General features: G+C 44.2%; 4 protein-coding genes across 6 annotated transcripts in view; 1 reads left to right on the top strand and 3 right to left on the bottom strand.

Moving 5' to 3' along the window:
* Window positions 1-27,667, bottom strand: part of LOC308302754 (WD repeat domain phosphoinositide-interacting protein 1-like) — a 265,670-nt gene that overhangs the window by 216,418 nt on the left and 21,585 nt on the right. The gene's annotated exons all lie outside the window — the stretch shown is intronic.
* On the bottom strand, window positions 301-9,058 carry LOC308302753 (monocarboxylate transporter 7-like). Of its 3 annotated transcripts, none has more exons than XM_080747041.1 (6): window positions 8,715-9,058; window positions 6,975-7,295; window positions 4,975-5,118; window positions 4,594-4,722; window positions 3,452-4,402; window positions 301-2,123 (listed from the first exon to the last, which is right to left on the bottom strand). In XM_080747041.1, exons 1-6 carry the CDS (start codon window positions 8,923-8,925, stop codon window positions 1,804-1,806), a joined length of 2,076 nt encoding a protein of 691 aa, XP_080603167.1. In that variant the 5' UTR covers window positions 8,926-9,058; the 3' UTR covers window positions 301-1,803. The 3 variants fall into 3 exon arrangements, with proteins under 3 accessions (XP_080603167.1, XP_080603168.1, XP_080603169.1); XM_080747042.1 differs by having other exon boundaries at window positions 6,975-7,229; XM_080747043.1 differs by lacking the exon at window positions 8,715-9,058 and having other exon boundaries at window positions 6,975-8,229.
* arsg (arylsulfatase G) lies at window positions 9,251-22,080 on the top strand. The gene is made up of 10 exons (XM_080747047.1): window positions 9,251-11,139; window positions 12,557-12,792; window positions 13,255-13,366; window positions 14,145-14,291; window positions 16,751-16,965; window positions 17,389-17,469; window positions 18,366-18,474; window positions 19,576-19,696; window positions 20,244-20,334; window positions 21,773-22,080. The coding sequence occupies exons 1-10, from the start codon at window positions 10,913-10,915 to the stop codon at window positions 22,051-22,053; spliced, it is 1,620 nt and encodes a 539-aa protein (XP_080603173.1). The 5' UTR covers window positions 9,251-10,912; the 3' UTR covers window positions 22,054-22,080.
* Window positions 23,336-27,560, bottom strand: LOC308302752 (uncharacterized protein). Its single transcript, XM_080747040.1, has 2 exons — window positions 25,235-27,560; window positions 23,336-24,946 (listed from the first exon to the last, which is right to left on the bottom strand). The coding sequence occupies exons 1-2, from the start codon at window positions 26,337-26,339 to the stop codon at window positions 23,397-23,399; spliced, it is 2,655 nt and encodes an 884-aa protein (XP_080603166.1). The 5' UTR covers window positions 26,340-27,560; the 3' UTR covers window positions 23,336-23,396.

Below are 27,667 nucleotides of genomic sequence, written 5' to 3'. Positions count from 1 at the left end.
ACATTCGATATGATAAAGAGTTGTAAAGGCCCATTCCCACTGGGCCAGATAACAGATATCTGGAGATATTTCTCCAGATATTTCTCCATGCAAAGTGGATGGTAGATACAGATAAAAAAATGTTTTGCCACAGATAAAAGTATCTGTGGCAAATATCTGTGGTAGATATTTTTTGTATCTGTATCTACCATCCACTTTGAATGGAAAAATATCTGGAGAAATATCTCCAGATATCTGTTATCTGTCCCAGTGGGAATGGGCCTTTAGAGTTGTAGCTAAAAGATAGCTTTTGTGAGGCTCAATTTACCTTTTTTATTGTGAATCAATACATATTTTCATACAAAAATATCCCAGTGTGATTTACATTATTTCATATTACATATTTGACATTACAGTGCAAGGTCGACATCTGGACGGGTTGAAAATAATAAATTAAACTTTCATATCATCCCATTGTCCACGGAGCTTCACAGAGTTCATGTTTGATTATTTCTCCCAGTACATTGTGTGTTATAGAATCAACACAAATATTTCTGCAGCATTTTGAATTCCATGGTTCTGCTGGGTCCAGATGTCACGGGGCTCATCAGCTACAGATTATGAGGTCATCTATTTTCAGTGTTACACCCCTCTACTTAAAAGTGTCTAAAGGTGAACTTATACTTAGTCACTCAACCTTTTAGACAAGTGTTGCTCGAGTAAGATGACATATCTTGTGTGTCTTTCTGTCACAAATTGGTTGTGCGACCACGTTTGAATTAGCCTCAAGACTAATTAAAGCACAGTCTTTTACACATTGCATGACTTTAGTTTAATTCTACATGGCTTTAGTGTACAGTATGTGGCACAGTAATATCTTCCAACTGTATGCCTGCCACCTTCATACATAATCACTTTTCAACTACCGCTGAACACTTCTTTTTAATATCAAGGTTATGTGCCCTATAAATACAGAATGGAAGCCTACTGTCAGGAGTGATTTGTGACAAGAGGGGTACCAGAATGAGTGAAAGGGAAGGCGTATGAGACGGCCGAGAGACCAGATATACTGTGCGCCTTGGAAACCGTGGCACTGACAAAGTCAGGAGGCGGAGGAGCTGGAGGTGGCAGAACTGAAGATGCTTGGATTCTCATTAGGAGTGGGGACAGGATCAGGAATTACAAAATTACAGGGACAGCCCTGGTTGGAAGGTTTGGCATATGGCAAGAGAGGCGAGTTTGAGATGATTTGGACATGTGTGGAGGAGAGATGAGGGGTATATTGAGGATGCTTAAGATGGAGCTGCCAATCAAGAGGAGGAGAGTAAGGCCTAAAAGGATATTTATGGATGCAGTGATACAGGGACGGAACAGAAACGGATCCGCTGTGGCGACCACTGATGGACACTAGAAGCCTTCTATATCCCTTTTAGACCTGAGGCAGATTCTAAAAATACCTTGTGAAACCTAACCTAAGGTTTCTGAAAACCTTCAAATTCGTATTCAAAAAATGGAAAATCAATGATGTTGCTATATTTATAGCAAATACTAATGAGACACAGAGGTAGCATCCGGTATGAACAGGTGGCACCAGGTCTAAATGGTATATATATATGTATATATACTGTATATAGAAGGCATAGATACCGTAACAATCTCTAAGTCCATGTTGTGATATAAAAGCTCCCCAAAATCCATCTCAGAAACCAGTGTAACAATGATCAGGATAGTCTAGTTAATGAAAATTCATAGCACCCTTTCGCCATCTATTTGTTTGTTCATAATGGTCCGTGCTCCATCTTACAGTAGTAGTCTTCACAGAGACTATACAACACCATTTGCTTCACGCTGAGCAATAACTGTCCGGTCATTTTCTGTCTCCACCTCCTGGTTCTGGTCCAACTCAACGTCCACCTCTAGGTAATCCTGTGGGCTGTCTCTTTCTTGGTCATGTGTCTGCTGCTCCATGCTCTGTTCCACGGAGTCCTCTTTAGCTACGGAGCGTTTCTGGGCCGTCCTCCTGCAGCAGGGCAGGCATCTCTTGGCAGGCCGTACAAAAGCCAGGAATATGGCACCCACACCCATGCCCACTGCACAGGAGTAGAATGCCGAGCCATAGTTCTGTGTTTCATCCACCAGGACACCTTGGAGACAGAAGAGCACCGTAGTGTTAACGCCAGAATACCACTATGCCATTGGAGTCTATCAAGTAGTTATCATTAACCCATTTAGGCCTAAAATTATTGAATGCTTTAACCAGTGAAAAAATAGCAGATATACAAGCTCACAGTGCCGCGCTGCGAGCTTGTAGATCTGCTATTTTTGAAAAAGTTGTGAAAATGTGTGCAAATCTTTGAATATATGCATTTTTAGAGCAAACGTTTGTAACTCAAATTTTGCCTACGGGTGGTCCTTGGAACTATAATATTTTGAGATTTTTTACAGGGGTCCTTCACATGAAAAGGTTTGAGAACCACTGACATAGTAGTCGCTCAAGAACAGACTAACTGAGCTGTTAACTGTTAAGTGAAAAGGACCTTTTCTTTGACGATGGCTATAGCCACATTGCCATAGAAACATAGGTTTTTCAAAAAAACCTTAGAAGGATTCAAAAGACACTTTTAGAATCGGGTCAAATTCTAATTGTCATGATTTTTCAAAAATAGCAGATCTACAAGCTCGCAGCGCGGCACTCGGTGCCACGCTGTGAGCTTGTATATCTGCTATTTTTGAGCGATGCTAACCGCTCCTATAGACCGCTTTTTTACCAAAACTATGATGTCACAAATGATGATGACATGAGTTCGCTAGACCAATGAAACACTTCGATTCTGTTGATCTGTCCATGATGTCATAGTCACAGAGGCACCCGATTGGTTAACCCTGATTTAGAACGCGTTTAGGCCGCGTAAAATACGTCATAACGCGTTTAGGCCGCGTAAAATACGTCATAAAAAAATTATTGAGCGGTGCTAACCTTGAATTTCAAAATTGTATTAGATGAATAAGCGATAAAATAACCACACTTTTAGACAGACTGTGGAAAATCTTACAGGTTATAAATGATAGGCAGCTAATACAAGTTTAAAATACAAATGAACAGACTTTGAAAAACTAAAATATTCATCTTCTGGCCTCTTCTCGCCTCTCTGGAGGCCTCTCTGGAGGTAAATAAGGTCACTTATCATTACACTACGACACTCTTACAAGTTACAATCCGTAGCTTGGTCAACTAACTGATGAGAAATGACGATAAAGACTTATATAGTCTGAGCAGACCTCTAGACTGACATCATACACAACAAAAACAATATTGCCATGCATGCCTATCAACACTGATTCGCGCAGGAATTAGTTTGCACCGCTCACTTCGCACGGGTGCGATTTTTCAGTAGTTAAAGCATAAAATAATGATACACCATAATGTGTACCCGTTCTAAATAGGTTAAACCTGATAAAACATCACTCTTACCTCCCAGAGGGGGCCCAGCCAGGCCAGCAAAGCTCTGTATGAACACGTAGACCCCAGCAGCTGAGGACATCCTCGCTATTCCCACCACGTCGTCCTCTGCCAGCATGGGGATGTGAGTAGGCGCTATCGTCCCCATAAAGAACCCGTAGAAGGCGCAGCACACGGCTAGGCCCCAGAATTCCCTGACAAAAGTGAAGGACAATAGGACCAGAGTCATTAGAATGATGCAACACAGAAGCACTAGGAGCTTCCTCTGCCTCAGCTGTTTCCTGCTCAGGACCCAGCCAATGGAGAGGCGTCCGAATACCTCGGCCACAGCCATGGCGGAGAGCATGTAGGCGGCGTGGTCGCGCTCCACTCCGCGCGCCACGGCCAGCTCAATGACGTACAGCTGAGGGGCGAAGAAGCCGAGTGTGGCAAACAGTCCGAAGAGTGAATAGAGGATGAAGCTGCACTCCCTGAGAACGGAAAAGTCTAATAGTTTATGAGTCCGTCGAGACGCCTCATCCTTCCCTCCCTCCCCTTGGTCTCTGCTTCCCTGCTCCTCCTCCACTTTTGTCTCCACGCTCCCTTCCTTATCGCCTTCTGTCTGTATTTGCAGAGCCTCCAGCCTGACATTTTCAGGCGGTGAGGTCTTCTCTTGACTGTCTGTGTCCCTCAACGACTGGACACCAGAGTCTCCAGAGCTCAGAGAATCACCTCTGGGTAGTTCCTTGTCCTGACTGGAGGTGATTTTTGCTTTACAGGTTCCCTCCTTCGACTCATCTGGCCTACTGAGGGTTTCCCGGTCTTCTTTAGGGGATAGATGCTCTGTTTCTGTCTCCTGGGTTGCTCTGGGCTTTATGATGATTGGCCGAAGCAGGACTCCACAGAGGACAATGGAGCCTTGCAGAGCTCCAATCACCACCATGGTGTAGCGCCAGCCTTTGCGGTCCCTCAATGCAGAGAAAGCTGACAGGGGAGAGAAGAGAATGAGGGAGTGTTCACTAAAGAAAACTGTCTTGGGAACATTTTTCAAGAGCTTTTGAACTGTATCTCTGACCCCCAGCCCCCAACACCTACACACTGAAAAATGTATTCCCTACATGCTTTTTGTTGACAAACCAAATTGTGACTGGCAGCTGACACTTGCAAACACTCACCGGGGGCGAGGGCAAACATGGCAAAGGACTCTCCTGTGGAGGCCAATGATGTGACCAGGGGCCGTTTATGGTTAAAGTACTGCGACAGGATGGTGACCGTGGGCAGGAATGTAAAACAGTAGCCCAGACCTACAGAGAGAGAGAAGATTAACATATTTTAATGGAATTCATCACCAGCACAAATTCACTAAAGAACACACTCTTTGTGTTACATTATGGAGTACAGGGAGAGAATCATTTACAGCTTCTCCTCATTAAGTGTGCAATAAGTGTGACACAGACAACCTGCTCTGTCGTTACAGTCCAGAGAAAGATGGTCAATGATTTAACATGCGCTGGTATAATGAGACAGAGATGGGGGGGTGGGGTACAATCCAATACCTGCAATTACTCCCGTAGTGATGTACATTTGTTTGATGGAGGTGGTAAAGGCAGTGCTGATGGTTCCCACGGCGATGAGCGCTCCTCCAGTCATGACAACGGGTCGGAATCCAAAGCGACTGGTCATCACAGAGGAGAGGGGAGCTGAGAGCAGGCGGTGAACAACAGATTGTGTTATTGATTGATTGATTGATTGATTGATTGATTGAAGACGTTATTTGAAGTTTGCATAGAAAAAAGTACAGTTTCATGACGGTAGTGTTCACTGGTACAAGGTCAACTAAAAGGAGATCCTAGGAAAGCACTTGGCTTATTAACACAGGAAACCATTGAAGTATCTCATATAACATTGAATGACAGACGGATAGAACACTGTACTATGCAGTAGATATGGTCAGGAGAAAATAAAAATAAATAAACAGAGACTAAAAAAAAAAAACAGTGCAAAAAATATATATACAGTAGCTTACATCTATGATCTTTATAGATTTGGGGTCTAGTTGCTATAATAGCTGAGTAAATGACAGTGCTGCTTCTATTGTACATTTAACAGACAACAACCATGTAGTTAACCGTCCTGAAACGCAAAACAAAAAATGTGTTTTGTCAGACAACACTGTTTTTCTTTTCAACACGATTAACAGTAAGTATATTGAAATAACAGATGTTACCACTTGCAAGTTGCAACACATGTTGAAATATCATATGTTAATAGAACAATGATACGGCGTGGTATTACATTAAGAAATCCCATGTTAAAAGGTTATGCAGGTGAACATTATCCCACACTAGACACCGGGAGTGCTGAAAATGTCACCTTCTTTTTAAATGTGTCACTTTCGGAGTGACCTTGGTGGCTTATCTCACAATTGGTATCCTAAGCTCAACTCTGGTCTCTGTCTTAACTCTCAAATACCTGGAACGCGCCCGAGTCGCGTTAGATTTTAACCACTTTAACCATTATTTTATGCTTTAACTATTGAAAAATAGCAGATATACAAGCTTGTAGATCTGCTATTTTTGAAAAAACGTGAAAATGCGTGCAAGTCTTTGAATATCTTTGACCCGATCTTTGTCCCGACTTCTAAATCCTTCCTCTAAATCAGTGGTTCTCAAACTTTTTCATGTCAAGGACCGCCAAAATTACATGTATTTGGCCGCGGACCCCCATCTCAAAACATGTTGTTCCAGGGACCCCCCAGATGCAAATATTTGAGTTACAAATGTTCGCTTTTAAAAAGATATATACAAAACATGAAAAAAAAAAAAATCACGATTTTTCAAAAATAGCAGATCTACAAGCTCGCAGCGCGGCACTCGGTGCCGCGCTGTGAGCTTGTATATCTGCTATTTTTCACTGGTTAAAGCAGTCAATAATTCTAGGCCTAAATGGGTCAAGTCTCTCCCCCTCTAACAAAATATAGTCAGGGAATTTTAATAAAACCCTGGGAATAAATTCCTTACCAAACAATTTCTTCACCAATGTGTTCGTAAAGGTGTCTTGTAACATATCTAACAAAGATTTGTTTTCCACAAAAAACATTCGTTGGGCCAAAAATGGACCCCCATACCACTGTGAAAAGTGATGACTCATCACTAAAGCATAGTTTGTTTGGGTCTGTTTTTAACCCAAAGAATATTTTTCGTGCAAAACAAATGCTTGCAATGGATTCAGAATAATTAATAACACCTAGTTAGACCCCTCACACCCCACTTAAAGCATATGTTTGGGAGTGATTTTTACCCTTATAGTACAGTGTATATATAGTAAGTGCATGAGACCCAGAATTACCCTAGCTGTCAAACATTTTGCTAGGGATGTTGAATTTCAATCTTTGTTTGATATGTTACTAGACACTTTTACAAACATATTGGTGAAGAAATTGTTTGGTAAGGAATTTATTCCTAGATTTGACAGTTATTCTGCTAACTTTCCCTGACTAATAACCCTCTCTGAGTGTGAACCGGTGCTCCTCTCAAATCCACCCATCTGCGCTCACCCGTGAAGGTCATGACGAAGACGGAGATGGAGATGATCCAGGACACTCGGCTGTTGGTCTCCCCGAACTCCGTCATGAGGTCCTGCAGGAAGATGCCGAAGCTCTTGATGGTGCCATAGGTGAACGTCTCGACCACGAAAAAGGATATGGCCACGAGATACCCCCAGCCTCCGTCTGGGGCCTCCGTGTACACGTTGGGGCCCAGGAGGCTCTTGAGGCTCTTTCCTCTGAATTCACACAGCACCATGGCCGAGGCTGAAGGAAGAGAGAGGGGGATATCGATTGGTTCCAACAACGCTTTTACGTCAGTAGTCTGTGAGCCTGCCGTGAGTAAATATTGGGATGTGTTTTCATAACCATCGTACAAGCAAGACAATGCAATGTGCAAGAGAAGACCAACATGTAGATAGATATACAGTACGTTGCAATATTCACTGTCTTCAAATGCAAAAAGGTATTTTTACATTTTCAACAGGCTATGTACTTAAATACGTTTTGGAAGATTGCAAGATTGCCTCATTTTGAACTAAATGCCACAAATCATAGATGCAGCATTGCTGTGAAACTTTGCATCATGTACATTCGCACTAGGCACACATGCCACCCTTTTCACACTGTCGTGTAATGGCGACCCCTGGAGGCCAACTTTTGCTTAAAAAAAATGTATACTACAGATTCTATCACACAAATCGGTACACAATACAATACCCGTTATCTCCATAGTCATGTGATCAAAACGGATCTGTCCGATTCCATCCTCATTGGCGAATCTCGAACATTGCTGGCACTTTTTCTTGTTTAAAATATATTTGTTTTTATTTTTTACTATTTAAAGTAAAAACACTGTCAGATGGTGAGGGGGTTAGTAGGCCTATAAATCAATCTCCTCTCCTCTCTACAGACCAGTATTGCCTAATGAATGATCATTGATCAACATCACATTTTAAATGATTTATAAAAAAAAAAAAAATGTTACAAGCCAACCAGATGTCATACTTTCCGTGACATAATTTCCCTTTTTACACCACCCATTTTTGAAGACATGAATCAACCCGTTTTGTAGGCTACTTCCTAGTTTTGTAAAAACGTCAACATTTTTCTCCTCTTTTGGTCATTTCTCAAAGATCAAGCTGTCCCAAGTTTATTAAACACGTGAAGCCACTAAAGAAATAATAGGCTATGTGTAAAAGGAGTGTTTGTTCGCCGTATGGAGCCACTACTTTTGTGGTCGTCGGGATATTACCGCTTTATTTGCGCTGTAGCCAACTGGTCATAGCCTATGACCAGGCTATATACATATTATGTACAGTGAAATGGTCTCTTGTCTTGTGTGGGAAAGAGCGAGGCAGACAGAAAACATTGCTTGCCTTGTCAACTCATCCCCCATTCACAAAGCCATGTCTTTGTGAGCCGTAGCGACTAGCCAGCCATGTGGTATGCTGCTTCTTAAGCATAAGTCCATTAGCCTATACGTCCGATCTATAACTTGGGTTTTAATGGAGCAGAGCTTTTAGCCTATGGAAATATGAGATCGGGGGAGCGTTGTTTTTCCTTACATTAGCTAATTCAAGTCAAGCCGCTGCCTTTGACTTTGAAAACTCCGCTTTGATGGCACAGTACTGGGTTGGGGTAAGTTGAAGTTCTCTCTATATTTGTAAGCATTTTCACTATACAGAGTCATCATTTTCCCCTGCTTAAAATGTTATGTTTAAAATTCTATATAGCCTAAATAGTTCTCACCTGTGTGCGCGCAGATCCAGAGGAAAACAATCCGATCCTGTGACCTGTTTGCGAGTAGGCAATACGATATACTACTATAATACGTCGTGTACGTCGCGTCAACTGAAGCCCACGTTGCATTTGAGTGACTCGCCCTCGCCGCGCGCATCTCTCTCTCTCTCTCTCTCTCTCTCTCTCTCTCTCTCTCTCTCTCTCTCTCTTGCTCTCTCATAAAACAGATACGATACCTTAAAACTAAATATAAAAACAAAAATGTGTGTACTGTACCTTTACATTGCCAAAGAAGTGTGTCATTTTTTTTAATGCTGTACTTTCAAAGGCATACTTACATAAACAGCTGTGTAACATTGCAATCAGATATGGTATGTATTACATTATTATTACATGTATGTAATTAACTTAAATATATGTGTGCTTTTGCTGTCAAAATATACAGATAAGTGCAGATAAATATAAAAATAATAAGATGACTGCTGACAGCTGCTTTGAAGTTTTTTGTTATTATGTCTGCCAGGCCTAAAAGGCCAGAGACGGAGATGATGTTTTCAACTGTGTGTGTGTGTGTGTGTGTGTGTGTGTGTGTGTGTGTGTGTGTGTGTGTGTGTGTGTGTGTGTGTGTGTGTGTGTGTGTGTGTGTGTGTGTGTGTGTGTGTGTGTGTGTGCGTGCGTACGTCAACTTTGTTCCTAAATCAGTCTCTTCTTCTCAGTCCTGAGACTGTGTGTGCAGTTGTTTTGCGTAGTAGAGCGATGAATGTTTGACTAGATCCCAGCCCAGTGTCAGATTGCTGTGTGTATTCTAGTCGTTGTGTATGTGAACTAAGTGCGTGTGAGGATAGGGTAGGGTGATGAGAAAATGTGAGGTTTAATTTTATGTTTGTGTTTCAATGCGCTGTCACCAACTCCCTATCCTCTGGATCCAGACTTTTCAAGAAAGAAAAGCCTGGGATAGCGCCCTTGTAACTCACAACATTTTAATTGTATATAAAATATATGTAGCCGTTCAGATATCTTATTTTACATCAGCATTGTTCATGTGAACTGGTTTGTTATCCATTATCATTATAAAATCGCTAGGATTTATCACTCGTTTTCCACTGCGGATCACCTCCTCATTTACTCAAAGCGGACCACAGCAGGAGTTGTGTCCCCCGCTGCGTCTTTTCCGAGACGCCGGAGGAGCCGGTGAGATCTGCCGGCGCCATAGAATGTCCGCGTTAGATTAGACTACGACCTCCCTGACCCTGGCCCTGACAGTCACAATCAATAATAGATGCAGATTTCTCCTGCATCTTCAGCTCCTACTGTAAGTGTTAGGGTACAACCTACATTCTTCAAGTCTGTAACCAGCATCCTTGTTCACTCTGTAACCAGCATCCTTGTTCACTAATGTGTCGCAAATAAGGCCTACTTATGTGGAGAATGGAAAAGGGCAATGCTGAGAGCTCAAATTCAAAGTACATTGTTATTGTCTATAAAAATGCTTAATGAACATTTTTTTTTTTTGCTTTAAAATCTTTTATCCCACGATTTTTGTAACCCATTTTTTCACCCGGTGCCAATTGCCTAAGCTGTGATCCTGGGCTCTACTCTCCCTCTGCCAACCTGGGGAGGGCCCCGAACTGAGCTCATGCTTCCTTCAATGCATGAGGAGTGAGCAGGCCGCTTCTTATCACCTGACAGGGGGAGCTTCCCCGGTTGGACGTAGCGTAGCGCGTGGAAGGAACACGTTATTCCAACCAGTTCCATTCCCCTCCATCAGGCGCCCCGGCTGGCCAGGGGAGGCTTTATAGAGACCAGGATTACTGCATGTTTTTGTGAGGGTATCTACCCTAGGAGACACAGGGAGAACATGCAAACTCCACACAGAAAGGCCCTTTTGCCAACCCCACCTAGGGTGTGGGCACTGATGACGCGGAGGAGGGAACACGCCCCCAGCACCCACAGTGTCCCCCGGCGGGAATCGAACCCAGGACCTTCTAGCTGTGAGGCGAAGCACTAACCACTGCGCCACCGTGCCCCTTAATCAACATTTCTGTTGTGTGTTGGATTCAATCAAGATTTAACACCGCATCCATCAACGAGCTTGGAGGTCTGCTATTTTAGATATTTTCACCAAAAGTGCCCTTTTAGAAATCTCAGCCCCTGCCTCTCTGACATTCTCTGCACGTCCCTGCTCTACAGGTAGGTCTTGGATCAAAATGGCAGAGGTAGCAGCCCTGTTACTTCTATCCGGGGCCCTGCTCTTTGGGCTGATGCTCCACACAGTGAGCCAACATGGATCCAAGGTGGCTGAACCCAGCAAGAGGCCCAGCTTCATTGTCATCCTGGCAGACGATATAGGTTGGGGTGACCTGGGAGCGAACCAGCTTGGTCCTATGGCAAACAATACACCCCATCTAGACCTGATGTCTCAGCAGGGAATGAGGTAAAGTCTTTTCCCCACACCTAAACCTGATTATTCTTTTTTTTTTATAACAATCTGGCAGTGATACCCTCATATCACGTCACCATGTCTAAGTATAAGCAGTGACCTATTGGTGTGACATGCTCTGCAAACTGCTAATAACACGATATATAACAAGATACTACTGGATATAAAAAGAACGATATTGCAGGAAAATGTTGAGGTATAACCTCTTAACAGCAATAGGGAGTGTACAGAATGTGAAGCGGGAATAATTTAGCGACCCAGATATACAGTAAAAAAAAGTATAATGCAAGTAAAATAATAATTACACTGTATGATCTGTTCTGAGCAAAACTTTTTTTTTTTACAGATTGCAAGCCGTTTTATTTTTGTTTTTTTATTCTTGCTCTTGTTCAGGGCTTTGATATCCTCGGGGGGGGGAACTCTTGCTGGGCCTCTTCATGATGCCCTTGTGACACAAATTGTCCAAAAAAAGGGAAAAACATTTCTGTCTCAGTATCTGTATCTGTCCCCCCACAAGACCAATCACAGCTCGGCTTGCATTATCACGTGCATACAGTGAACCACAAGGGCAAGATCCATAGGCAATATTACACAAAGCTCATGTTAGCACATTAGCAAATCATTAATGATGTGAGGGCATTGTTCAAGATATGATATCACTTTAACCCAATTTAAAATGATGTAGGAAAGCAATTCCCCCTCTTCAGTAAGACTGAAGAAATGTTTTCAAAGTACTTGTGCTAAAGACTTTGTCTATAACGTGTGTATATATGGGATTTGAGACACATTGCTAGATAACTGCTTATGAATTTTTCAGTCTTGAAGTTTTTGAGCGGTGCAAACCGCTCCTATAAGTGGCTGTGTCTGTAGCCTTTTTCCTCAGCGTTTTGCCATAGTAAAATGTGTGTGCGTAGCATCATGTTTGTCTAGTGATGTCATATGTCGTATGTCTGTAGCCTTTTTCCTCAGCGTTTTGCCATAGCAAAATGTGTGTGTGTCCGTAGCTGTGCGTGTGTCTGTAGCCTTTTTCCTCAGCGTTTTGCCATAGTAAAATGTGTGTGCGTAGCATCATGTTTGTCTAGTGATGTCATATGTCGTATGTCTGTAGCCTTTTTCCTCAGCGTTTTGCCATAGCAAAATGTGTGTGTGTAGCATAGCCTGTACATCCTAGACTTAAATCCTAGTCTGAAGATGTTATGCAAGCACGACCACCGCTCACTTCACATTGGGTGTGATTTTTTCAGTCTTATTCATTTGTTACTTATTGTCAAGTGTCAATTCGTTATTTTTGGAGAGCAAAAATAAAGCAAATTTGACTTAAGTCTTGTAATCTTATCCTCATTGTGATTGTGTATTCTGTTTAATGTCTTGTTACAGCCAAAAGGTAAACCTATATGGTTTTTCTCCCCAGACTGACTGACTTCCATTCTCCAGCCTCCACCTGTTCTCCATCTCGTGCGGCCATCCTGACGGGCCGCTATGGCCTGAGGAACGGGGTCACCCACAACTTTGCGGTGGGCTCTGTGGCGGGCCTACCTCTGTCAGAGGTTACCCTGGCCCATCTGCTGCAGGGGGCTGGGTACTACACCGCCATGATAGGCAAATGGCATCTGGGTCACAACGGACCCTACAGTCCAACTAACAGGGGTGGGTAGGATAGAGTTTGACAAACTGTTTTGTCAATGAAGCTTCCTTGTATGTTTGTAATTTGTTAGAACAGACAGACATAAAGAAAACATAGAGGTAATAACAGGTATGTTAGCTCTGACAATCCAGGATGAAGATTAATTTATACTATGTCATGCCATTTCCCACTTGGAAAATGCTCATACTAAGCAAGTAAGAGTGTATGTGTATGTGGACTGTATGTCCAAAGAAAAAGACCTGTTGAGCACACTATCTCTGGACAAGAGTGCTTGACAAACCTTAATGTAAGTCCTGAATTAGGCTGAAATTCCTCCCATGACAGGGCTTGGTCCTTGGCTGGGCTTTGTTTATACAGCAGGAACCATTCCCGTGGGAAAGTTACTGTAGATCTGGTTGGTTAAACATGTTTGAAAGAGATATGGATGCATTGACTATTTCAAATTGAACTTGTTTCTTGGGCAGGATTTGATTACTACGTTGGCATTCCTTACAGCAACGACATGGGCTGTACAGATGTGCCTGGGTATGACCTGCCCCACTGTGCCCCTTGTGACGCTGGGCCACAGGTTTACAGGTAGGCAGCCATTCCGTTACAAACAACCAGTACGCGATCAGATTGTACACATACACATGCACTCACATACTGGCAATTTGCAACTTACTGCTGCCTTATGCCTAGACAATAGACATGCACAATATCCCTACACACACACTCGCACACGCGCGTGCGCGCACACACACACACACACACACACACACACACACACACACACACACACACACACTAGGGCATTCACCAAATATCCGAATATCAAAGTCACTAATCAACGTTGCTCACCGAAGTCGAATATTCACGTTTTTTTTTTTTTTTTTTCTCTTTAAAAAAATATATAGTTTATAAAGCTTGGCTAGATAGGAAGTCATAAGAATGAGTTGTCAATGCCCCTGGTGGATGAATTTGTTAATACCAGGGGTTCTCAAACCTTTTTAGGCCGTGACCCCCAAAATAAACATATTTGAACTGGGGACCCCCACCCTGACAAGCACTTGGAATTGTAGGTATTACATTTAATGTGACTCGGTTCCGCAGATAAATATTCTGAAAATAGCAGATCTACATGCGTTGCGAGGCGTACTTTAAGGTCGAATCATTCGAATACTAAAAATCACTATTTGTGAATGCCCTAACACACACACACACACACACACACACACACACACACACACACACACACACACACACACACACACACACACACACACACACAGACACACATACACACACACACACACACACACACACACACACACACACACACCATTTTCACTGTTTGATTGCTTTTCCATTCTAGGGGGAAGAGGAGTATACATGAGAGCTGTTATTCCAAAGTGGCGCTTCCTCTGTTTGAGAACAGCAGTATCATAGAACAGCCGCTGAACCTGTGGACGCTAACACAGAGATACACGTCCACCGCACTAAGGATCATACGCAGTGCAAGGTACAGTATAGACTATAGAACGACATAAAGTAGAATGTACTCAGATAATCACAAGTTCACAACAGTCCTGTGTTTGAATCAGACATAACAATTGACACGGCTAGGTCACCCCCCTCTCAGTATCTAATTAAGCAAAACATGTTTTACTTTCCTTGAAATGAAGGACAGGCCACAGGGTTGACTGTTGTGAACTGCTTCTGTCGAAAATTGAACAAAACAGTCCTCTTCTTTACATTTGTACAATAGAATCAATTTTGTACAAGGCCTATTAAACCCTTAGCCTATATCAATGTTTGTCTTCCCTGCCTTTCAGTGAACTAAGGTAGCTCTGAGCATGTGTCCTCATCCACAGAGTCACATTAGTTCACTGAACGTGTGCATGTGTACACAGTTTTGTTTGTGCATGTGGACATTCCATTGGAGAAGCCTGTTGTGCAACCCTGTCTATCTGTGCCAGTATCCTGATGCTAAGAAAGCAAGCCTCTTCTTCTCTGACAGAGCGCTGTTCACTGACTCAGCAGTAGGCAGGGAAGGTGTGTGTGTGTGTGTGTGTGTGTGTGTGTGTGTGTGTGTGTGTGTGTGTGTGTGTGTGTGTGTGTGTGTGTGTGTGTGTGTGTGTGTGTGTGTGTGTGTGTGTGTGTGTGTGTGTGTGTGTGTGTGTGTGTGTGTGTGTGTGTGTGTGTGTGTGTGTGTGTGTGTGTGTGTGTGTGTGTGTGTGTGTGTGCGTGCGGTGGGTTCAAGAGAAACTGCCCATACTCATTAGTGACTCAACAGTAACTTGTTTGACAACTTGAAATATTTTCGCCATGGTTTCTGATACAATCTCAAGTATCCCTGCAATAAGATCAAGCAATGCCTCTTGCTTTCGCTTGCATGTGTGTGTGCACGTGTACTGCGCACACAACAAATGGGAGGACAGGTACGGATTCTAATGGCTAGAAGTCTTTGATTTGACTCTAGATAGAGACGAGTAGAATCACACAAATGTATATTTTCCATGACAGCCGTTTCTTGCCATAAGTGCTTGTGTGTTCGTAGGTCAAACACACAGAACAACCTTCTATTGATATATCCTCAGCTATGTTCTGCCTATGTTTAGTTTTTCACTCCCTGTATGGGCTATTGGCCTATATAATGTACATTTGTTATGACTGCCCGCTAAAGGTCACAGCAAAAGAGGGCACAGGGTAAGGAACAGGTTAATCCAGGCTTTAGTGTAAATAATAAGGATGTAAATTATAACACAATGACTACTGTATGTAAATCCGTGGAGGTAGAGTGGTTGTACGAGTTATCAGTGGTTAGGTGTAATGCTGTACGGTGAGAATCAAACCACCAAACCAAAATGGGTGCCCTGCCCTGATGGCCTTTTAAAGGCTTCCACCCAACTAAAGACCATGGACTCATCAGCTGCTTGTCTTAACACAGAGCACAGCACAGGGAGAGCAGACTCATGGCCCTGATTGTTGTTATGCTGAGGGAGGCATTTCTCAGCCATGGTTTGGGTTCACTTGTCCCCTTAGAGGGAAGGGTCATAGAAGGTCGATCACCCTTATCCTATGATGAAACACATGTCCTGATGGGAGGGGTCTCTTCCACAGGGTATACACGGTTTCTCGCTGTTTCAACGACTATGGAAACTGAATCATATGCTATAGCTGGACTGACTGATGTGTTAGCCAATACCCTCCACCACCATGTTTCCAAACAGCTTTCACCCAGCTGCAATCAGACTGTTGAACGAGGCCTGACCACCGCCTGTCATCAGGCTGGCCTTGGACTTTACTTTTCTTTCCCATGTGGGTGACTACCAAGAGGGCCCCTCTGAGGATCTAACCGTTCACACAGGCTTATACAGGACCATCATATCCTAAATATAACTGGGAGCCTGTCCATGCAGGGCTTTAAAAGTAATGAATCAAAATTTGAATTCACTCCTGGAGCAGTCTAGCAACGGAGTTCTGTATTACGTTGACACTCTGTTTGTACTTTATCTCATGTATAATGTGCTGACTCTCTATTGCACCTTAATGTCTAATCTCATATACGTATAGCTGCTGCTTTGTGGACCTACCAACGTGCTACCACCTTTGTGCCTAACCTTATGCACCTCATGCCTAACCTCGTGTACATACTGTTCTAGCTGGATTATGCTGATGTATATACTGTGTATCTCAGATTGTTTTTGCTTATCCCTGACATGTTAATCTTTACTGTTTGATTTTTTGTTTGTTTTCCATGCCCCCCTGGCCCCCACCCTCTTCTTTACCTTTTCACTACCTGAATGCAACATGAACGCCTGCGCAAACTTCTTTACACTTTTTTCTTTAAACCTGTGATGTAACAATAGATATTCTGATTCTGATTCAGTACCCCATCATCAAAACCTAATATCTCGTGTTAGTACATACATGCTGGTTTCTAAACCTTCTTTGTGGGAACATTGTGTGTTTCCACAGGGAGCGAGGACAGCCCTTCCTGCTCTACGTAGCTCTGGCCCACATGCACGTCCCCCTGGCCCCTTCCTTCCCTCAGGATGTCCTCCGGTCCGCCGGCCCCCCAGGAGAGGATGAGGTGTATGCCGCTTGGCTGCGAGATATGGACGGCCTGGTGGGGGCCATCAAGAGAGCTTCTGATGACACAGACAGAGAAAACACTCTCATCTGGTTCACCGGTGAGCCACTTGGACTACGTCTCCCTTCTTCAGGGATACTACATTGCCATGGTTACCCTAAAGCCTGACTGGTGTGTTTTCATTGCGATGCCAATAGATAATAAAACTTCGGTACCATTGATTCAAGCCGGAACACAATTGATTGATTGATTGATTATTCAAATAAACATGCTCTGAAAATGCATGCAGCCCACCATTCTAACCCAGTGTTAAGTCGTCAGATGCGTGGGTGGTGAAAACACATTCAAGTTGGACCTGATCTAGAAAATGCTGGCAACCGCTGCTCTAAAGACTGATGTATACTTTGTTGTCGTAACTGATTTCCAAAGATCGTGGCGCATTGCATGTGACAGCTAAGCTTAAAGGCTTTAAGTTAAAGCAGTCTCACTCCTTAAATGCATTCATACCTGTTTGTGTCTTTAGGTGACAATGGACCCTGGGAGCAGAAGTGCCAGTATGCCGGCAGTGTAGGGCCCTTTAAAGGCAAATGGCAGACTAACAAAGGTTAGTGCTTTCCGGGTCACAGTGCCCACATGATAGAAAATGATGTCCTGATATTTAGCCCTGATTTTCTTTGACCAATTAAATACATCCTTTATAATTAGTTGACTGGAGTCCCCAGGGCTCTATTCTAGGTCTGCTCCTTTCTCCCCTCTACGCCAAATCTCTTTGCCGAAAACAGGCGATCTACAAGCTCACCACGCGCTGTGGGGCCCACCAAGCTTGTAGATGGGCTATTTTGGAGAATGTTCACCCCAAAATATGGACATTGGGGTTTAAGGGGTTAAGCTGCCATCTGTCCGAATGGCCACACATGTTGGGATACACATTTGTCTCACACATTACTAAAGCATTGAAACATTAACAAGTATTTAACCCATTTAGGCCTAGAATTATTGAATGCTTTAACCAGTGAAAAATAGCAGATATACAAGCTCACAGCGCGGCACCGAGTGCCGCGCTGCGAGCTTGTAGATCTGCTATTTTTGAAAAAATCGTGAAAATGTGTGCAAATCTTTGAATATATGTATTTTCAAAGCGAACGGTTGTAACTTAAATTTTGCTTCTGGGTGGTCCCTGGAACTAGATATTTTGAAATGGGGGTCCGTGGCCAAATAAATATCATTTTGGGGGTCCCACACATGAAAAGGTTTAGAAATCTTAGAAGGATTCAAAAGACACTTATAGAATCGGGTCAAAATTCAAATTTTCACGATTTTTCAAAAATAGCAGATCTACAAGCTCGCAGCGCGGCACTCGGTGCCGCGCTGCGAGCTTGTATATCTGCTATTTTTTTTATATTTAAAGCATAAAATATTGCGTCATAATGTGTTCAGGCCTAAATGAGTCTCGACTGTCCTGCCGCTATAAATGGTCGTGTTAAATCCCCTGTGTGTCAGGCGGGGGCTCAGCCAAGAGGACCACCTGGGAGGGGGGGCACAGAGTACCCACGGTGGCCTACTGGCCTGGGAGGATCCCTGCTAACACCACCAGCTCTGCCCTGCTCAGGTATCTCCCCGTAGCATACGGTTTCACATTGTCTCCCCGTAGCATACGGTTTCACATTGTCTCACCGTAGCATACGGTTTCACGTTGTCTCACCGTAGCATACGGTTTCAGATTGTCTCACCGTAGCATACGGTTTCAGATTGTGCTCGTGATCATCCCTGAATGGCACTCTCATTGGGTTGTTGTTACTCACAGGTGGTGTGGCGAAAAGCAAAGAAAATGTGTGTTGTCCTTAACGTAACTTAAAATGTTCTCGATATCACAGCAAACCAACTGTGTGATTTTAATGTTACCATGATGGATTGTTAAACTGTGTGCTATAATTCAACCTTGTACTGACTGCCTCGGTGAGCTGTTTACCGAGGCTCATTCCTGGCTCACTAGGTAATGTTCTAGATAAGTAGGCCTATACTGTATGTTGTTAGAGATCAGTGTTGTTAAGCACTTAGTGGATGTGACCCCTGCACTTTCCTTCAGTCAAACTTCAAGGCAGTTTGACCACACACACACACACACACGCACACACAGTCACACACACACGAAGGCACGCTAGCACGCACGCACAAACAATTGAGCAGCAATTAAACAAGCCCTGGCTGTCCCTACCTGTCTTGATTTGGGACCTTGACCTTTGAGACCCGAATCTTAATCATCATTTCGGGGCAGCCTATACTGATTCTTCCTGCCAGGTTTTGTGAACATTGGCCCAGCCATTCTCAATTCTGACCTTGATTGTGACCGTGACATGTTTTACCCACACATTTATTATGTCTTCAGGACAGCCTGTTCATTCCCACCAAATGTCATGAAAATCTGCCCGTCTGTTCTCAAATTGTTGTGATGACAGCCAGACCATGACTTAAATTGTAACCTTGATCTATGATAATTTCCACCCAAAAGTGCATCGCCACTTTAGGATGGCCCACCTATCATTCTCTCCCAAGTTTCATGACACGCACACACACACACACACACACACACACACACACACACACACACACACACACACACACACACACACACACACACACACACACACACACACACACACACACATACACACACACACACTCTAACATCTGTCGTCCTCTCCTCTCTCAGTGGTATGGACATCTTCCCCACCTTGTTGTCCCTGGCAGGGGTGGAGCCTCCCTCAGATAGACGCTATGATGGCATCGATGCCACAAATGTCCTCCTGCGTTCCGCACCGACTGGACACGAGGTACACAACACTCTGTCTTCATTGTACACACATGGAAAAATTACTCAAAAGTATCAATACTGCAATGTAGACACACTCTGTTACAAGTAAAAGTCAGGAATTCAAAATTGACTTGAGTAAAAGTAATAGAAATTGGAAATACTCAAGTAAAGTACAAATACCTACAAATTGTACTTAAAAGTAAATGTACTTAGTCACTTTAGACAACTGTACATAACTCATGGTTATACATTACGATACGACCAAATTCAGGGCTCCAGACTAACTTTTCAGTACTTGCACTGGCGTGCCTAAATTCTTCATATACTTTAGGTGCACCAACTTATAATTTAGGTGCGCTCATACTGTACACATACATAGACAGACTCGCTACGGTCTGCTAATGTGCACTGGCGTGACCAATGAAACCTTTTAGTTGCACTCGACTGGACAGATCGTTGGGTGCACTCTGGAGCCCTGAAACTATGCCAGGGAATGTAAAGTTGAATTGTAGAAATGATGTCCAATTGTATGTACAATATTAAGTATCCTGTGTCCCCACCCGTAGTTCCTCTTCCACCCAAACAGTGGCGCTGCAGGGACGTTTGGGGAGCTACAGGCCGTCAGAAGTGGGAAATATAAAGCCTTCTACATGACAGGTAACATAGCGTTTTTTTTTTTCACTCATTGCAGGAAATGTGGGGTTCAGTGTCTTGCCCAAAGACACTTCGACATGTGGACAGGAGGAGCCGGGATTCGAACCGTCGACCCACAGATCATTGGACGACCTAGTAGCTATAGAGCAGTAGGCTGCACATCTGTGTACTGAGAGTGACAGTTGCACAAGAGAAGACCAGGCAGTCTCTTTAGGTGTGTTACGTCCAATTAGCACTTTGGTTTGGTGCGCTGGGGTCATTCCAGAGGCAGGTCAAAAGCCTGAAGCCATGCATTTTCCATTAATTAAGAAACCCTATCTCAACTTCAACTTTAAATTTGTCCCCGAAGGGGAAGTGATTTGCAGCATACAGTGCAAATAGAGAACAGAAGAGTAGCACAGAAGCATTCTTCCTCGTCATTGTGGAAACTGAGTCATCCACAAACTGGCCCTGCCAGTCATTTGAATAAGGTGTGGTGAGAAAACACACCCCTGTAGAGGAAGAGAGCTCGCTTGGCATGCGATCGCTCACCCTCACCCTCTGGGTTCTTCTTTTAGAGAGGAAGGTAGCAGTAGCATCCTCCTGCACACCTCACCACCCGACCCTTTGTGCAAACGGAAATAGATCAAGTGAAATGACATCAATTAGCAGATTAATTTGACTTATTTCTTATACAGAATTATACATATTTGCCATTTGACTTGCATATTACAACCTTAAAGTGTTAGTTCACCTATTTTTTACATAAAGCTGTGTGAAATACTTGCCATTAAAATAGTGGTTACAAATGTATTAATTCATTACCAGAGTCCCGTGGTCAGAGTTCTGGTCAGTTTTAGATGAATATAAAGTAGTTCCGGTAATTTGGCTGGGGCTCATGGCCCAATCATTAAAAATAGATGAATCCACAAAACTAGCGTCATTTGTATTGTTGACTTATATGTACCAAATAGACCAACTTTCGTTCAACTTTGACCCCTCTGTCACATGGTACTATTTTTTGTGTCCAGTATCACTACGCCGCTGCAACATATTTCCCCAAAACAAGGTGCAGTCAGCTGATCAGAACGAAACCTCGCTCTATATGGTAGAAATAGGCCAACAATACAAATGACGCTAGTTTTGTGGATTAATCTATTTTCAATGATTGGGCCACGCCAAATGGCCCCCACCCCATTGGAACTACTTAATATTCATTAGAAACTGACCAGAACTCTGACCACGGGACTCTGGTAATCAATTAATACATTTTTAACCACTGTTTTAATGGCAAGTATTTCACACAGCTTCATGTCAAAAATAGGTGAACTAACACTTTAACCAAACCAATCATACAGAAACATGAATATAATGTGATCAGCAAAAACAATAGTCTGTCCTTTCATTGAGCGACCTCCCCTTCCTCTATTCTGTCTCTCTTCTGTCTCTCTCCCACCTATAGGTGCGGCAGAGGCCTGCGGTGGAGGTACGGGGAAGGCACGGCTCCACGACCCACCGCTGATATTCGACCTCCAGCGCGACGAGGCAGAGGAGACGCCCTTGGAGCGCGGGACGGCAGAGTACCAGGAAGCCCTGCGGAGGGTCGCCACGGGCAGGGAGCAGCTCCTGTGGGACATCGCCACTGATCCGTCCGTGTCATCGGCCGACTACACCACGGACTGGTCGGCTGCGCCCTGCTGTGACGCCCGGCACCCCGCCTGCCGCTGCCACATGCCAGGGTGAAGGTGGGAACATACACCAACCCAGGGACGTGCAGAGAATGTTAGAGAGGGGGGGGGGGGCTGACATTTCTAAAAGGGCCTTTTGTTGGAAATATTGAAAATAGCAGACCTCCAAGCTCACAACGCGTTGCACCGCGACGCGTTGTGAGCTTGGAGGTCGGCTATTTTCGGTGCTTCATACCATACTAAACTATAGTACTGGAGATGTGGCGTACAGCATGGATTTCTACACAGAGAGGGCAATTCTTTCAACATAAGATGCTGCATTTAAGTTCAGGAGAGTTTGGACAAGGCAATTGTCTTGAATCCTGCCTTCCGGTATGGCATGGAAAGAGGGCATTTGCATTTTTTTCACCATAGTCAAAACTGCATTCATGGTCTGGAGAGGGCACTTTTTACAGATGGATAAAAGGGCAGGGGCTCAAGCCCCCTTTGATGTCTGTGTGTGCACGTGCCTGCACGAACCCACAGAGACGGACTAATAGAGAGGCTATGGGCTTGAAGCTTAGGCAAACAAAACCGAAGGAGAACACATATCCAGTTCGGGTTGCATCAGTTCTTTGTTTGTGGTGAGCGTTTCTGGGAAGATGAAGGTTTTGGATCTTGGATACAGCAGGGTGCATGTAAACAGACCCTTGGAGAGAGAAGAAAAGCAAACATGTTCTCACGGAGGTCCAGGCTGTGGGAAAATCAGGATACAAAAATGAATGCACATGTCATATTCTGTCGGGTGAAATAGAAATATCCACCTGTTGTTGTTGTTGTTGTTGTGTTGAATTGTATTATATATTGTGCATTGTTTTTTTCACAGTACAAGCCCAGTTGCCATGTAAAACTGTAAACAGTGTTGAGGGGATAGAAATAATTAATACTTACACTTAGCTGACTGAACATACAGTAATGTAACAGTAGAATAAGCTTGAATTCTATACGATATTACACCAAATACTTCCAGTAGAAGTAACAACATACAGTATCCATGTGTTCATATACTTACTGTATGATGAAGTGTGAAGTTGTTCATTTTATTAGTGGCCTTTTTTTTACATTCTAAAATGTTGTTTCCCCCTAGTGGTCATATGATGCCAATACAAGAGAGCTTCCCATTCCTAACTACAGTTTACAGTTTAGGCGTTTAGCAGACGCTTTTAATCCAAAGCGATTTACAATAAGCAGATACAACATCGCAATAATAAACAAGATAATAGGTCAGTACATTAACAGCAATATAACAATGTAAATGGATATCTATCTAGAGAAAAACACAATATAATCAAGTTCTAAAGAAACCTAACAAACAAATGTTAACTAGCTTCATGTATGGTCATTGATTTTACTGTAGTGCTAAGGGTTTAGGTGGAGTCTGAAAAGGTGAGTCTTCAGTCCACGGCGAAAGGTAGCGAGTGAGTCCGTTGTTCTAAGTGCGACAGGGAGTTTATTCCACAACTTGGGAGCCAAGAGGGCAAACTGTCTCGGACGAGTGGATTTTTGCCCTGGAGTTTTTAGCGAGGGTTCGGTCAGCATCCCTGTGTTGGCTGATCTAAGTGAACGAGTGGGGGTGTAGGGGTTGATCAGCTTTTGGAGGTATGGAGGAGCCATACCTTTGGCTGCTTTGAAGGTCAGCATCAGTGTTTTGTATTCCATGCGGGCCGCAACCGGGAGCCAGTGGAGGCTGCGGAGAAGGGGAGAGACATGTGAGAACTTAGGCTGGTTGAAGACCAGTCGTGCCGCGGCATTTTGGATCAGTTGGAGAGGTTTGAGTGCACATGCCGGGAGACCAGTGAGGAGAGAGTTACAATAGTCGAGTTTTGATATGACAGATGTCTGAATGAGGAGATGCGCTGCCTCCTGGGTGAGGAACGGTCTGATTTTACGGATGTTATAGAGTGTGAACCTACAGGACCGGGTGACTGATGCAATATGTGCCTTAAATGATAGCTGGGTGTCCAGGACCACACCAAGGTTTCTAGCAGTCGGAACTGAAGTCACCAATGCATTATCTATGGAAATAGTGAGATCTTGCATGGGGCAAGACTTAGCTGGGAAGAAGAGTAGCTCCGTCTTGTCCGGGTTCAGCTTGAGGTGGTGGGCTGACATCCACTGTGAGATGTCGGCCAGACATGCAGCAATGCGCTCTTCCACCTGGGTGGCAGAAGGGGGGAAGGACAAAAACAGTTGAGTGTCATCAGCGTAGCAGTGATATGATAGATTGTGAGCAGAGATTACAGCACCAAGGGATTTGGTGTACAGGGAGAACAGCAGAGGGCCAAGTACGGATCCATGGGGGACTCCCGTTTGGAGGGTTCGGGGGGATGAAAGCAAACCTTTCCATGAGACCTGGTAGGTCCGGTCCGACAGGTAGGAGGAGAACCACTTTAGTGCCGTCCCGGTGATGCCTAGGTCAGCAAGGGTGTCCAGGAGCAGCTGGTGATTCACTGTGTCGAATGCCGCTGATAGATCCAGAAGAATCAGGACTGCAGAGTGGGATGCAGCCTGGGCAGCATGGAGTGCTTCTGTGACTGCTAGGAGTGCCGTTTCTGTGGAATGGGCCGGTTTAAAACCTGACTGGTTGGGGTCCAGCAGGTTGTTCTGTGAGAGATGGAGAGAAAGCTGGTTAGAGACCACACGTTCAAGGGTTTTTGAAAGAAATGAGAGGAGGGATACCGGTCTGTAGTTCTTGACGTCTGAGGCGTCAAGAGTTGGTTTCTTGAGGAGTGGTGATACTCTGGCTGTCTTGAAGGCAGCTGGGACACAGCCTGAAGTTACAGAACTGTTGATGATGGCGGTTATGAAGGGGAGTAGGTCAGGTGCGATCGTCTGGAAGAGTGGAGAAGGGATTGGATCCAGGGCACAGGTGGTAGGTCTAGAGGAAGTCACTAGTTTTATGACGTCATCTGCAGAGAGAGGGGAGAAGGAGGATAGACATGTTATGTTAGGGATACAATTGCGTGTTTTCGACACTGTATTCTGGGGGAGATGGGAGAATGAACTACTGATATCATCAACCTTCTTTTCAAAGTAGGTGACAAAGTCGTCCGCTGAGAGGGATGAAGGAGGGGGGGGAGGGGGGGGTTTGAGGAGGGTTGAGAATGTGCTAAACAGTTTCCTAGGGTTTGAGGTACATGATTGGATCTTTGTGTGGTAGAATGATGATTTTGCAGTGGAGAGTGCGAGTGAGAAACCTGACAGGAGTGCGTGAAAGTGAGATAGGTCCTCTGGTTGCTTCGTCTTGTGCCACTTCCTCTCTGCCGCCCTGAGAGGTGTTCGCTCAGTTCTGAGGGTTTCAGATAGCCACGGAGCCGGTGGATTTGGGCGTGCTGGCCTGGTCGAGAGAGGGCAGTGCCGATCGAAGGCTGAGGAGACAGAGGAGAGAAAGGAAGATGTTAGAGTGTCAGGAGGGAGAGAGGGAAGGATATCTGGGGTTGGGAGGGAGGAGAGAATGGAGGAGGAGAGAATGGAGGGATCCAGGGTCCTCAGGTTGCGTCGTGTGGTGACAGTCCGAGGGAGGGTCTGTTTAGATCTGTGGATAGAGAGGGAGAGGGAGAAGGTTATGAAGCAGTGATCAGAGTATTTTACAGGGGTAACAATGAGGTTTGAGGGGGAGCAGGCTCTGGTGAACACAAGGTCCAGTACATTCCCTGCCTTATGGGTGGGAGGGGAAGGGGTGAGGGACAGATCAAATGAGGACAATAGGGATGTAACGGGGAGATACTTCTCTTCAGTTGGTAGGTTGAAGTCACCCAGTAGAATCAGGGGTGTTCCATCCTCCGGAAATGAGCTGATCAGAGAGTCCAGTTCTTCCAGAAAATCCCCAAGGGTCCCTGGGGGGCGGTAGAGCACAATGATGGTGAGAAAGACAGGTTGTGTTATTGAAATGGCATGACATTCAAATGTGGACAGAGATAGGTGAGAGAGGTTTAACGCACGGATCTTCCATTTGGGAGATGTTAGAATGCCTGTGCCGCCCCCAGTACGATCTGTGGGACGCGGAGTGTGTGTAAATGTATGTGCTGTAGAGAGTGCAGCAGGAGTAGCCGTGTTATTGGCATTTATCCAGGTTTCTGTCAGTGCAAGGAATTGGAGGGAATTCAAAGTAGCCTGGCCTACAATGAATTCAGGCATGTTCTTCTTTGCAGCTGAGTGGCAGTTCCAGAGGCCGCCTTGGACTGTAATGCGTTGACTAGGTGAGCGAGGTGGGTAAATTAGGTTATTGGTGTTACAGTGCTGCGTGTAATAGTGTCTAGTGCAATGAGAGGAGAGCAGAGTAGGGATGGTCGGGAAGCACATTTTTTAAATATGCCAATATAACAATATAATATAACAATATAACAATTAATAACAATTAATAACAATATAACAATTATGACAATAATATAATAATTTGTGTCCTAAGAGCAAGTAAAAAGTTATACTAATCCATGTGGGGGCAGCTCCTTTACTGGACGTGTCTGGAGAAGTTCAGGTCCGATTCTTGGATTAGGAGAAAAAAAGGAGGTTTAAGTGCAACAAGATAAAAAAGATCGAAGTCCTGCTTGCTTTGGTAGTATCTCAGTCTAGTCCTCTGGGTGTTCAAGTGGCTCTTCCTGCCACCATGAGTGAGAAGTGTCTGTGACCTGAGTCCTCTTATATGCTGAACAGCAACAAAGGAGGGGCAGGATCACAGGAACCAATCAGACAGTGGGGAGGGGTATTAGCCAAGAGAGTGTCCCAGAGTGTGTTCTGACAACACACACTAGGCCAAAAATACAATTAAACAAAAACAAGGCTCCAATCTGGAGAGACAGACAAATAACAGAGATGAGAGTTAAGTGCAACAAGATAAAAAAAGATCAAAGTCCTGCTTGCTTTGGTAGTATCTCAGTCTAGTCCTCTGGGTGTTCAAGTGGCTCTTCCTGCCACTAATTCACATGGCTGCAGTTGTATTATTCCATAATACCACAAGATCAAATAACTCGATAACTATAAAAATGTGTATTTTAGTCCTCCAATTCTGCATCAGTCATGGCTGCCAGTTCCCACCTGATGTCGTGTGGGAGTCCTGACACTTCCAGATTGTACTGAATAACTGCTAGCTTGCAAAGCGTCTTAAGACTAGGACTCAAGTCTAGGATGTGCAGGTAATCGTTGTGTGTGTCGTCTTCTTCAGGATATCCGCTAAAGATGATGAGACGACTTCCCACCATGCAACAGAAGCCCGCTCGCATCCAAAATGAGTCATTCACCTTGGGCGTAACCTCCCTCCAGGAGAAGGTTTCTGGACTGAATTTCCATATAGTATTGCAGTCTTTGCAGATTACTTGTTTAGACCTATTGTAATTCCAGTTCACGCCGCCAATGTACAGCTCTCCATTGTAGGCAAAGGTGGAATCATAAGTGTCTTCTTCTGGAAGATGCTTAGGAGAAGGAAGGTTCTGCCAGCAGTTTATCTCTGTATCAAACATTCTGATGTAGTTGTTGTGACGGCACCCGTTGGCCGTGCCGCCAAATACAAACATCTTTGTTCCAATGATGGTGGCAGAGTGACGTGTCGAAGCAGGAGGCAGAGTGCCTCCGATGTTAATTAAGGACCAGACCATCGTGGTGGTGTCCAGCTTGTACATGTCATTAGTCCTGTC

This window comes from Nannobrachium achirus (genome assembly GCF_963921795.1).
Source record: "Nannobrachium achirus genome assembly, chromosome: 18".
Classification (NCBI taxonomy): Eukaryota; Metazoa; Chordata; class Actinopteri; order Myctophiformes; family Myctophidae; genus Nannobrachium; species Nannobrachium achirus.
The sequence above is the reverse complement of the archived record's forward strand: the minus strand, read 5'-3'. Positions and strand labels throughout refer to the sequence as shown.

Excerpts from the sequence above, each read along its gene's own strand:
- LOC308302753 (XM_080747041.1), bottom strand. The coding sequence starts at position 8,925 with ATGAGAGAGCAAGAGAGAGAGAGAGAGAGAGAGAGAGAGAGAGAGAGA. Across the intron at positions 5,119-6,974 it reads CTTCGTCATGACCTTCACGG|CTCCCCTCTCCTCTGTGATG; the intron begins GTGAGCGCAGAT and ends GCCTGCTCTCAG. Across the intron at positions 4,723-4,974 it reads CACTACGGGAGTAATTGCAG|GTCTGGGCTACTGTTTTACA; the intron begins GTATTGGATTGT and ends CTCTCTCTGTAG.
- LOC308302752 (XM_080747040.1), bottom strand. The coding sequence starts at position 26,339 with ATGTGCTTCCCGACCATCCCTACTCTGCTCTCCTCTCATTGCACTAGA. Across the intron at positions 24,947-25,234 it reads CTTTCACGCACTCCTGTCAG|ATGACGTCATAAAACTAGTG; the intron begins GTTTCTCACTCG and ends CTCTCTCTGCAG.
- arsg (XM_080747047.1), top strand. The coding sequence starts at position 10,913 with ATGGCAGAGGTAGCAGCCCTGTTACTTCTATCCGGGGCCCTGCTCTTT. Across the intron at positions 12,793-13,254 it reads CTACAGTCCAACTAACAGGG|GATTTGATTACTACGTTGGC; the intron begins GTGGGTAGGATA and ends TTTCTTGGGCAG. Across the intron at positions 14,292-16,750 it reads AGGATCATACGCAGTGCAAG|GGAGCGAGGACAGCCCTTCC; the intron begins GTACAGTATAGA and ends GTGTTTCCACAG.